Source organism: Lissotriton helveticus, chromosome 8 (genome assembly GCF_964261635.1).
Source record: "Lissotriton helveticus chromosome 8, aLisHel1.1, whole genome shotgun sequence".
Classification (NCBI taxonomy): Eukaryota; Metazoa; Chordata; class Amphibia; order Caudata; family Salamandridae; genus Lissotriton; species Lissotriton helveticus.
Genome location: NC_136069.1, coordinates 161,267,498 through 161,280,622, shown reverse-complemented (window position 1 = coordinate 161,280,622; position 13,125 = coordinate 161,267,498). Strand labels below are relative to the sequence as shown.

At 47.9% G+C, this 13,125-nt stretch overlaps 1 protein-coding gene across 1 annotated transcript in view; it reads left to right on the top strand.

Annotated features, from left to right (window-relative positions):
* The window catches only part of FAM3B (FAM3 metabolism regulating signaling molecule B), a 269,994-nt gene that overhangs the window by 216,977 nt on the left and 39,892 nt on the right, over positions 1-13,125 (top strand). Inside the window, exon 4 of the mRNA XM_078656815.1 lies at positions 360-418. Coding sequence (XP_078512941.1) covers positions 360-418 — 59 coding nt within the window. The remainder of the gene's footprint in view (positions 1-359; positions 419-13,125) is intronic.

The following is a 13,125-nucleotide window of genomic DNA, read 5'->3' as shown; positions in this document are numbered from 1 at the left end:
GTGATACAGGTCCATTTCAAGCTAGATGGAACACCTCTTTTCCACAACCGTGAGGCATTGCAGTTGCCTTACCAGAGAGAAGTTGCATCTTATACAAAGTTTGTAAGGCCAAAGCAGTTTGCGTTTGGTGTAAGGTATTTGTAATTGCATCTGAGGCAAATCATTTGCCAGTCGCTACTTTTTAAATTGCGTTCTGTATTAGATTCTGTTTGACACTTTAATACACTGCACAAGCCTGGTGCCATATTTTCAAAATAAAAAAATACAACAAAACATAAATATGATTACTGTTGCTTAATAACGATGGGAAACAGCGATGTGTAATTTCCTGAACAAGCTTAATTTTCTTTCAATTGCAGATTGGTGGGGGCGAAGAAGAACAATGTTGGAAGAGGGATGAACATTGCCATTGTAAACTGTAAGTTAAAGTCTCAATTTTTTTTAGAATGCTTGAGAATTATATGGGGCTGATTTAGGGTTGTGCATTAATGAAAAATACTCCAGTTTCTGAATAAAATGTTAATCCAGAGGAAAATTCCCTGGTTGAATTTCTCTGTGAGGGCTATGGAGAAGAGGTGTCCATAGTGGATTATACTCCATGAAGTAGAGGACTTGCTTTTGCCGCGCAATTACACCAAGAGTATAAGCAGCTTGGATAGGAGGCACAGGTGCAATATGTAACTCAGAAGAGCAGTGGGATGAGTGTCCCACATGTGGAGTAGGTAAGAGACCGCTACTCAATCCAATACATTCTTCGACTAATCACTTGATGCATTTTCTACCTTTGCATGGATATGCAATAACTTTCCCCCAAATGTTACATACGTTTATTGCAACAAAAATAATACTTGCTGGTTTTATCCGTTGTTATTTATTTTATATTGTCATTGTTTAATGTATATAATATTTAGGCTAATGTCCCCAGAATTTTAATGCGTACTTCTAGGCATCAGTGCTGCTACTCTCAAATACAACAGAAATGTCATACCTTTTTATGACTTTCATAAAAAAACAAAATGAAAATCAAAACCAAAAATGTTTAATATTTAAGGACCGCATTAGAATTTCTTTATTAAAAGTGTTAGTAACCAAAATTCATACTATGTCGGGGCTATTTGATATTCTGTGGGAGGAGCACTGTTGGTCTAAATACCCTGATAGCTGTTTTTGGATCGAAGAAAAGCATGCTACAAACTGATCAGAAGGAAGGAAGGAAACGTGGCCTTATTGCTGTTGCTAGATGAATTAATCCATGCTTAAGTATTAATTTACTAAATATTTGCAAAGGCTGCAGGTCAAGATTCACTCATAAAGGTGATTTGGGTTGAACGGATAGTGAATTAAACAAATTTGCGAAACTTAGAAATACAATATGGTAATATTCAGGATTTGTAAAGACATTAGTCTTCTAAAGAATGCTCCTATTCACGGGGAGCAAATAGATTTAAACAATTTACATGATGATTCAGGGAAAATGTAACAAATGTTCTTCATCCTGATATCCTTTTATGATGAGGCTGCTGCAATGCAGCAAGAGTAAGGGCCAAAACTTGTCTGGTTACTAGTGAGCAGGTATACACACACATGTGCACTTGTGAGACTACTGCTGTGCTCAGCCACATAACTGTGTGCAGCTCGCATGGCGCAGAGGAGATTACGCAGAATTAGATATTTACCTGGGGTAGACCTTATAGTGTTAATGTACAGTATGCTTTATTAACATTAATAAGTGCATTTAGACATGGTTAATATGGAATATTGCCTTTATGCACACGATGATGGTAAATTTAACATGTGGTGTGTTGATCTTGAATCTTTGACCATACCAATAGACTTCCCTTACATGTTTGTATGAGCATTTAAGGGTCAAATGTAATCATGCAATGTCATCTATGATATTTTCCATCTGTCTAATGTATATATTTGTAAATTAATGTGTTGTATTTAGTAGTGTGTGCATAATAAATGTACTTTTCCTTTTTCTGAAGAAAAAGCAGTGACTGTACAATCATTTATTGAGTATTGTTATTGCATGCCAGCAAATGGTGATTACTAGCCCAAACCACCTTCACTGACTAGGCCTTGGACTGCCCTACGTGCTACCCTAAAAGAGGCAAACCCTCAGTGGGGTGCTTCTTCCAAGTAAGGGGAAATTCAAGTTAAAAAACTGATGGTTGAAACTTTGGCAATTTGAGCAAAGTATGATAAATCATGATCAAAGGTAAAATACTGACCAAGCCAATCTTTCCGTCAGAAGATCTCAATACAGAAAGTTACTAAGCATAGGGGAGCTCTTTTAACCCCTACCATGCTCGAGCCACGGCGCTCGGGGGCTCATGACGAGCTCAGCTCGTCATGGCCCGTGGATCGCTCAGGTGCGGGGAGAATTCCCCTGCTGTGCTGACATTCCACAGGAGCCAATACACCTATGACGAGCGCCCCACTCCCCCAGCACAGCGGGGGAATAACCCCAGCAGCGAAGGGGTTAAGAACACAGGACATATTATCAAATCAGGCTTTCATTTTTCAACCACCTACTAATCTCTGGGTCACATATATTTATTGCTAACTATATACAAAGGATAAATAAAGGGTGTATGCGTGTCTGTGAGAGGTACAGTACTTGAAGGAAACAGTGCTGTGCAGTGCATGTATGTTAAATTCATCTGCTGGGTGCATGTATGCTTGGGAATCGAACACTACATGGCAGAGAAGTGGAGAAGTGTGGCTCACTGGTTAGAAGCGGCAGGCCCTTAAGCAGAGGTCGGCCCGGGACCAGGGTTCAATTCCCGACGCGGCAAGGTCTTGGGTCAATGTCCGCGGACTCGATAATTCTCGCCGAGGTGCCTACGCTAACCATGGGTGCAACTCTGGGCAACAGCTTGCTTAATTTCCACAACGACCCCATCAGCGCCGGGCATGCCTGGCTTCACCTTGGGGGTGCCCAGGAGGGACCATCTCACAGGGAAAGCCAGGACGGGTTCCCCAGCGGTATACAGCGCCAGGACACCCCGAGATGGGGTAATAGTGCGCTTTACAAGTATAATTACAGACTATGGGGTCCATTTTGGAGACCCAGGGTTGCATGATGAAAAAATGAGAAGAGGCAGAGGAATCATTCTGGACAGATTTGTGCATTGCTGCAATCCTGTAAGCTGGGTGGGACACACTGGAAAAGGGAGAGCCAGGCTTACCCACTGCACTTCATTAAAAAAAAAAAATTAAATTATTTTATTAGCCATTAGTATGACAGAATACAAGCACATAAGATAACATCGAAACAATGCCAAGATGGGAAGCAGAGATTAAGGAAAAGAAGGAGAAGAAAGAAAAGTGAAGTTTACATACATTGTAACGCTCTTTTTACATATAATGCTGAGTTAATGCCTTTGCCTGGCATTATAATACAATTCATAAGATAATGGGAAAAAAATCAGATGATGGAACTAGAGCTGGAAAGTAGAGCAAGATAGTGCAGGATCAGATCCATTGGAGACTGCCTCAGATTAGTTTAAATCAAAGCCAGAAGCGAGGACCTCTAGCCTGGGCAAGCGCTAGATCGAGCTCAAACACTTGTCTAAGGAGTATCCAAACCCCTGCAGCATCAGGGCCACTAGTATCTACCCAGGCTCCTGCAATACATAGGCGAGCACATGTGATGATAATAGAGTTTAAGGACCTCTCCCCACTGTCGGTCCAATATTTAAGTCCCAGGAGAATTTCCTTCTCCGTGAGCTGAAATTCCGGACCAAGCTGCCTTGTAAACATGAAAGATACTTTGTTCCAGAATATGCTCAGCAAAGGGCAGTCTACAAACATGTGTTTTAAGTCCACAGCGAACAAGATGCATTTTGGACAGTGCGATTTTACTGTAAAATGAAAGTTGCCCACTTGGAGATGAGTTTGGGAGAATAATAAAGCATAAATATTGTCCTGTGTTGCTGCAATTTCAGATTGACGGAGGTAACTGATTGATCTAGAGTATCCATTGCCTCCAGTAATTCTTCTACAGATATGTGAGTTTTCAGAAGGCGACTAAGTTTAGCAGAAATCAGAAAATTATCTTCAGATTCATTTACAATAAATTTATGATAGATTGCACTAACAGTGCCATTACCGGGATTTAGATATACCCCTGTCAGTATTTCCGATGTATATGGTATCTCTCGTATCTTCTGTTCATATAAAAGATAATCCCTTATTTGTAAGTATTTAAAGAACGAGCCTTGCGGGAGCCCAAACTCCTCTTTTAATGCAGCGAATGAGCGAAATCCCTGAACATCATAAAGCTGCCCAAGATTATTAATGCCGTTATGCTGCCAGACTTTGCCAGCATTATCCCTGAATATTTAGTATAGTAAGGGAGTATATTGATTTATATTCGGCAGAGAGTACTGCTTAGAAATCTCTTGCCAAATCTTAGCAACATCCTTGATTACCTTAAATCTTACTTGTTTGCTTTATACATCAAGCCTTTTATAAAACATCTTCTGAAGAATACGGGGATTCTCCCAGTATGTCTTAATGGCACCGAATTAAAACGTACTGCATACGCAGTCGACATTGCCGTTTTTTCCCGTTGACCTGTTTGAAGCCATAACAGAAGAGGCGGAACTCTTTGGCTCTTTTCTAGGGTATAAGCAAAATTTGGCAAAAGCTCAAACAATTTGGAACTTTCAAGTAGATATCTCACCTACCCCCCTAGGCTTTGCAGGGACTGCTATATATCTGGGTGCCTGTCTCAGCAGCCAGATAGAGGATATCATCACTTTGAACAATGAGCCACTTCTCAAACAAGTCGTGGCTAAGCTGTGAAGATGGCATAGACTGCCTCTCAGCATCCTCGACAGATGTAATGTTATTGAAATGTGCATCTTACGAAAGTTTTTAAATCCGTTTCGCTCCATCCTCTTACGGACCCCGCAGTCATATTTCGCACATCTAGAGAGTGCAGAAGGTAGTTTTATATGGGGGTTTAGGCATGCTAGAAGGGCCTTAAGCTCCATTAAGTTATCTTATAAGCAAGGAGGGTTTAAACTCCCAGACTTTAAGTTGTATTATTGGGCAGCCGTGGATTCGGGCTTTGTTAAATGGGCTCGAAACTGGTTTTGCCTCAGTAGCATATCAATCTATCAATCAATCAATTTGTAAAGCGCGCTACTCACCCATGAGGGTCTCAAGGCGCTGAATGGAGGGGGGGTGGGTGCCGCTACTGCTCGAATAGCCAGGTCTTGAGGTGTTTCCTGAAGGTGAGATGGTCCTGGGTCAGTCGTAGGTGTGCGGGGAGGGAGTTCCATGTCTTGGCTGCCAGGTAGGAGAACGATCTTCCTCCGGTGGTGGTTCTGCGAATCCGAGGGACGGTGGCGAGGGCGAGGCTGGTGGAGCGGAGCTGGCGGGTTGGAGTGTAGAATGACAGGCGGTTGTTGAGGTATTCGGGGCCTGAGTCGTGGAGCGCTTTGTGTGCGTGGGTGAGCAGCCTGAACGTGATCCTCTTGCTGATGGGGAGCCAGTGCAGGTTTCTCAGGTGGGCAGATATGTGGCTGTGGCGAGGGATGTCAAGGATGAGTCGTGCGGAGGCGTTCTGTATGCGTTGAAGGCGTTTCTGAAGTTTGGCTGTGGTTCCTGCGTACAGGGCATTTCCGTAGTCCAGTCGGCTGGTGACGAGGGCCTGGGAGTCCGTCTTTCTGGTTTCGGTGGTGATCCACCGGAAGATCTTTCGGAGCATGCGCAGGGTGTTGAAACATGAGGACAAGACTGCGTTGACTTGCTTGGTCATCGTGAGGGAGGAGTCCAGGATGAATCCCAGGTTGCGTGCTTGGTCCGTGGGTATCGGTGCGGTGCCCAGCATCGTGGGCCACCAGGAGTCATCCCAGGCGGATGGGGATTGTCCGAGGACGAGGACTTCCGTCTTGTCCGAGTTGAGCTTCAGACGGCTGAGCTTCATCCATTCTGCGACATCTTTCATTCTGTCCTGGAAGTTGGCTTTGGCGGTGAGGGGGTCTTTGGTGAGGGAGAGTATCAGTTGGGTGTCGTCGGTGTAAGAGATGATGTTGATGTTGTGTTTTCGTGCGAGGGCGGCGAGGGGGCTCATGTAGATGTTGAAGAGGGTAGGGCTGAGTGAGGAGCCCTGGGGTACGCGGCAGATGATCTTGGAGGCCTCGGAGCGGAAGGGAGGCGGACTCTCTGGGTTCTGTCGGAGAGGAACGATGTGATCCAGTCTAGGGCCTTTCCTTGCATCCCAGTGTTGTAGAGGCAGGTTATTAGGGTGCGGTGGCAGACAGTGTCAAAGGCTGCCGAGAGGTCGAGGAGGTTGAGGGCGGCTGTCTCTCCGTTGTCCATCAGGGTCCTGATGTCATCGGTGGCTGCGATGAGGGCGGTCTCGGTGCTGTGGTTGGCTCGGAATCCAGACTGGGATGGGTCGAGCGAGTTGTTTTCTTCGAGGAATGCTGTCAGCTGTTTGTTGGCGGTCTTCTCGATGACTTTAGCCGGGAAGGGGAGGAGAGAGATGGGGCGGAAGTTCTTGAGGTCTTTGGGGTCCGCTGTTGGTTTCTTCAGTAGGGCGTTGATTTCTGCGTGTTTCCAGCTTTCAGGGAATGTGGCTGACGTGAGGGAGTTGCTAATGACGTTCCGGAGGTGGGGTGCGATGATGGTGTCGGCTTTGTTGAAGATATGATGAGGGCATGGGTCGGAGGGGGAGCCGGAGTGGATGCTGTTCATGACGCGGGTGGTGTCTTCGGTGCTGATGGGGGTCCATGCGTTGAGGCTGGAGGTGGGGGGTCGTTAGTTTGGTGGTTGGGGGCGTTGTCTGGGGTCCGAAGCTGTCGTGTATGTCTGTGATCTTGCAGTGGAAGAATGTGGCGTGGGAGTTGCAGAGGTCTTGTCAGGTAGCCTGTGGGCCATCTATTGGATTTACTCTGTATAAGACCTCCGACCCCAACTATTGCAAACGAGTAAGATTTAGGGTAATACCCACTACACTTCTAGGGTGCTCATTGATTCAGAGAGAAGTCAGAAAGAAGGAGCTTGAGCACATCTCCGGTAGAAGATGGAGCTGATTCGAGAATCAAAGAGTAGCGCTGATGTCTTGGGCTAACCTTTTGATGCACTTATCACTATGGCTGATATCCAGATGACAACTGCTAGTCACTCCCATGGCCAGTGTTGTTGGGCTTTCAGCTTTGGAGTTGCTCCTGCTACGGCAGATTGCTTTCTGGAGGAAGGAAGGGCAACAGAGTGGACACCTCAAAAAGAAGCAGACCCCAACATATATTTCCAAGACTCGGATTCTAGATCACATTTGTTATCTGAAAATTAACTATAAGACAGGTAGCTTGAGCCCCCCAAAAAATTCAACTTTTAAGGACTCTCGGGCTACGGCCAAGTCATTGGGTCTCCCACCACGTGCCCGGCCACGTCTACTTTTCGTTCTTTTCGTGGCCACGGAATGGGCGCCCCAACACGTTCGTTCAGCCAGAAGCCTGCGCAGAACCAACCTCAGCTCGGCCGCGGACGTGATGGCTGCCACGGCAGAACAGGGGGCCAGCGTGCGGGTCAGTCCACCTCCGCTCCTGCAACATCCGTCTCAAAGCCTTCCCAGTCCGAGCTTTGGTGTGCACCCCAGGCCGGAGGGTGGCAGGATTCAACATCTCCTCCCCCAATGGCGTTCTGTCACCTCAGACAGGTTGGTGGTGCAAATCGTTCGAATGGTCTACTCCTTCCCCTTCAAGTCTGCCCCTTCAGCCATGCCACCACAGTTCCAGCGCATGTCGGGGGATCACTTTGCGGTTCTCCAACAGGAAGTCACGGCCCTCTTGGCCATGGGGGCAATCGAGCGCGTTCCTGGGCCAGAAGTAGTTTATGGTTGTTATTCCCACTACTTTCTGGTCCAAAAAAAGGAGAAAGGGGGCCTGCGCCCCATCTTGGACCTCAGGAACGTCAATCGCTTCCTCTGGAAGGAGAAGTTCAAGATGTTGACTCTGGCTCAGGTCTTGGCTGCCCTCGACCCTGGAGACTGGATGGTAGCGTTGGACTTGCAGGACGGATATTTTCAAATCCCCGTCCTGCCAGCCCACCGGGGTTACCTGCGGTTCACGGTAGGTCACGAGCATTTTCAGTTTGCCCTGCTCCCCTTCGGCCTTACCAGTGCCCCCTTCGGTGTTCAAAAAAATTGATGGTGGTGGTCGCAGCTCATCTGCGCAGATCAAGGGTTCCAGTCTTCCCCTATCTCAACGACTGGTTGTTGAAGGCGGGCTCGCCCCAGACAGTGGTCTCCCACCTCCAGACTACGGTCGACCTCCTGCATTTGGTGGGGTTCTCCGTTAACTTGCCGAAGTCGCACCTGAGTCCCTCTCAGAAGCTCCCCTTCATTGGAGCAGTTCTGGATTTGATGTAGTTTCGAGTTTATCCTCCCGAGCAGCGAGTCCGGGATATTCAGGCTATGATTCCAATCTTTCAGCCTCTATCCCGGGTATCAGTCAGGATGACCCTCCGGCTCCTGGGCCTGATGGCCTCCAGCATCCTGCTCGTGCAACATGCCAGATGGCATATGCGGGCTCTGAAGTGGGACCTGAAGTTCCAATGGGCGCAGCATCAGGGCAACCTGTCCGATCATGTCCAGATTTTGGAGGACACTGCACAACAATTGCAGTGGTGGTTCACAAATTGTGATTAGATCAATGGCAGATCCCTCTCCCTTCTCCAACCAGAGCACACAGTGGTGACGGATGCGTCCCTCCTGGGATGGGGCGGCCACTTGGGAGAGGCGGAGAACAGAGGCCTCTGGTCTCCGGTGGAGTCCCGGCTCTGTATCAACCTTTTGGAGATTCGGGCGATCTGTCTTGCACTGAAAGCATTCCTTCCCTCTGTCCGGGGAAGTGTAGTGCAGGTGTTCATGGACCACACCACTGCCAAGTGGTATTGCAACAAACAAGGAGCCGTGGGTCGTGGACCCTATGTCAGGAGGCTCTGCGCCTCTGGACAAGGGTGGAACATCAAGGCATTACCTTTGTGGTTCAACACCTGGCAGGTCCTCTGAACGCAGGCCAGACAAACTCAGCCGCCGGTGCTTGATGGATCACAAATGGCTTCTGAACTCGAATGTGGCGCAGGGTCTCTTTCTGCAGTGGGGAGAGACTTGGTTAGATCTATTCGCCACCGAAGAGAACATGCAATGTCTTCAGTTCTGCTCGTTGGAATTTTCCAAGGCGGCACTCGCTCAGCGATGCTTTTTGTCGCGAGTGGAGTTGCGGTCTGTTGTACGCCTTTCCGCCTATACCACTTCTGCCCAGAGTGCTGAAGCAGATTCAGTGCGACCAGGCTCAAGTCCTCCTTGTGGCTCCAGATTGGGCCGGAAGAAACTGGTAACCGGAGCGACTCAGCATGGCGATCGATCCCCCGATCTGACTGTCTCTTCGGGAGGATCTTCTGCCGTAGCAGCAGGGGACGGTCCTCCACCCGAACCTGGGCAGCTTCCACCTCCATGAGAGGAGATTGAGTGGCGACAGTTGACAGCTTTTGACCTTCCTCCCGAAGTCTGGGATGTCATTGTGACAGCCAGGCGTCCCTCCACTAAAACGGTATACGCCTGCAGGTGGAACAAATTTGTGGCATGGTACACAGCAAAGGCTGTGGATCCCCTCTCTGCCCCTCTTTCTGAGGTCCTTCTGTTCCTTCTCTCTTTGGCCCAGCAGTGCTCTGCTCTGGGCAGTATCAAAGGTTATCTTTCGGATATCTCTGCCTTTCTATGGCTTCCAGATCAGCCTTCTCTTTTTAAGTCCCCGGTTGTTAATTGCTTCCTTAAAGGCATTACACCCACGTTTGCCTTTCATAATGTCTCAATGGGACTTAAATCTTGTCTTGACCTATCTGATGTGTGCTCCCTTTGAGCCCCTTCATAATTGTCCCTTACATCTTACTTTCAAGACAGCTTTCCTGGTAGCTATCACCTCTGCCAGAAGAGTGAGTACTCCAGGCTCTTTCTTCTAAAGTTCCTTTCCTTTCTGTTCTTCCTGCCAAAGGTTGTCACGGCCTTCCACATCGGGCAGACCATCACTTTGCCCACCTTCTTTCTGCCTCTGCATCCTTCGAAAGATGAAGAGAGGCTCCATCGTCTGGACCCAAAACGTGCGCTCTAGTTCTATCTGAAGCGCACACAACAGTCCGGGTGGATGATCAGCTCTTTGTTGGCTACGTGGGTGCCAAAAAAGTTCAGGCCGTGCACAAACGAACCATCTCTCGGTGGGTCATTCTATGCATCAAAGCATGTTACTCGTTGGCTAAGAAGGAGCCTCCTGTGGGGCTGCGTGCCCATTCTACCAAGGCAACTGCAGCCACTGCTGCCTTGGGACTTGGCATTCCCTTGCGGGACATTTGTCAGGCAGCACCGTGGGCCTCGCTGCACACATTTATCAAGCATTACTGCCTTGACAGTCAAGTCCAGAGAGACTGCTTCTTTGGCCGTTCTGTCCTCCGTGACTTTCTGGTGTAATGTTGTTCGCAGACCCACCACCAGGGTTGGTAATGCTGGGGTATCTATTCTAAAGTAAGGAATCTATCACCAACGTGTCTCTTTCAGATGCACAAGTTACTACTTGTGTAACAATATATCTGTAAGAGACATTAGTTAGTGATAGATTCCTTACCGCCCCACCCATTCTCCCCGTTCTGCGAACTGATTTCTAGGGTTAAGGTCATCCCTTTCAGGGCCCTAGTTTTATGGCACCAGTGGTCAGTTTCTTGCATGGCTCTGCGTTCCTGGCGCGGAGAGTAGTGTACAGAACTGACGTCAGCGCGCATAGGTGGCGTCTAAGTAGTCTCCGTGGCGTCATCTCGGCGTATATGACGCCAGCAACGGACGCTGAGCCGCACGACGCCACCTTCCGACCCGCAGGGGTACTGCTGATGAAAAAACTTTCCGGATCCAGTCTGACGCCTGGGGATATTTTAAGGTAAGGAATCTATCACTAACTAATGTCTCTTACGGATATATAGTTACACAAGTAGTAACTTGTGCTTTTATCTTCTGATGCAACTCGATATCTCAATGTCTCTTTTGAAAATGCTACTGAAAAATAGAAATGATGCCATAATAGCATAGTAAATAGATTTACGAGATGGGGGAGGGGGGTGGCAGAGTTTTTGTTTCATATGTAAGTAGTATAGGAATAAGAAAAGATAAACTGCTTTCAATGTGGGAGACAGAAAGGTAATTAATAGCAAATTATTGATGCAAACAGAGAGAAATACTGCATGGTTGCCTTGTCAACAGATATCGCAGTCATAACTTTGACTTTGCATAAATGTGTATTTTTTTTTTATTAAAACAAACAATTATACAAAAGAAAGAACAAAACTCACAAGGCAAAAGTACATTGATATATGATCATGGGTCCATGCAGGCAAAGCTCCAGTGTTAGATACATATAGTGCAAATGATGAGCATGGGGTGAAAGGGGCGGACAAGGAGACAAGCAAAGAGTTACTGGCAATATGGAAAAACTGAATGCCAATTAGGGGGACGTAGAAACGTCAGGGTTTACATCATGTGGGGGGGTACATATATTCCCACGATAAGCGTTCCATTGGGACCAGATCCTACCCCATTTCCTGGGCCGGCCCAGGGAAAGGTACACCGTCTTTTCCCGAAATATGCACCAGTCCATGTTCTCCTTCCATTTAGATACAGTGGGAGGCCTATGCGATCCCCAAAGTTGAGCAATGTCCCTTTTTGCAACCATATTCCCAAGGGTCGCCCATGTAATCTATGCTGTGCTGTAGTCGTTAGGCTCCCAGACATTCAACAAACAACGCCTGGCCTCGGGCAATAGCGACACACCCGTGACATTCTCCATCACAACATGTATTTGGGACCAAAATTCAACCACCTCCGGGCATTCCCACAATATATGGAGGAAGGTGCCAGACATTCCACATCCACGCTTACACAGCCCATCCAAAGAGTAGCCCATCCGTACCAGACACGGCCCAGTAACATACACTCGATGGAGTACCTTAAGCTGAACGAACCTCAGACGAGCAGGAATAGCAACTTCCTTGGGCGAGGACAAAGCAGATTGCCAGTCCTCATCATCCAGTTCCAGTCCGTCAGCACTCCACGAGGCCCTAAGGCGCACCAGCAAGTCTGCTCTATTGTTAATAAGTTTCTTGTAAATCAAGGAGATCGTGCTGCCGGGTACATGACCATCCAGAATGCGGTCCTCCAGAGGGGAGGATTCAGGAATCTCATCACCCGCAGCAAACACGGACAACAGAGCGTGACAGACCTGGGCATACCTGAAGAATTCCGTATCATGAAGGTCGTACTCCACTTTCAACACGTCAAATGACTTGACGGCACCCTTCGACCATAGATCACCCACTCTACTTATACCAATCATGTCCCATTTAACAAAGCCTTTCGTTCTCCACAGATGTCCCAAGCATTCGGAATCATACAAAGGGGTAGCCCGAGTAAATCTGCCACGCCAACCCAATGCCGCATTCGCATCACGCCACACCCTCACAGCAATTTTAGTGGGACCAGTCAGTGTTCCACGGAGTCCCTCGGAGTACAACGCTCTGTTAAAGGTCCCCCCTGGCAAAAGAAATGTATCCATGGAAAAAAACGGTGCTGGGCCCGGGGCGTAGGTTGCGTGGTTAATGGCACTCAGCTGAGACGCCCAGTAATAACGCCTGATGTCTGGGAGGGCGATACCGCCATCATAACACGGAAGCGTGAGTTTGGAAAGAGCGATACGGGCACGCCCATCCCAGACCAGTTGTCTCTGTAGGCTCTCCACTTCACGAAAATAGCCCGAGGCAATCGGGTCAAAGGAATTCTGAAGTGCGTATAAAAATCGAGGCAGCGACATCATCTTAAAAAGCGCCGCCCTACCGAGGGTCGATAAGGGCAACCTACGCCAGCGCGCAACATCCAGCTTGAGCCGTTGGAGGGGGGGTAGCAGATTACGCTCATACCGCATAGAAGGGTCCAAGGAAACGTAGATCCCCAAGTACTTAAACCCGGTCTCAGTCACTTGAATCGGAAATCTACGAGGCAGTGGAGGGAGTTCTCCAGCCAAAACGTAGATGCAGGATTTAGCCCAATTAATAACGAGACCTGAGTTC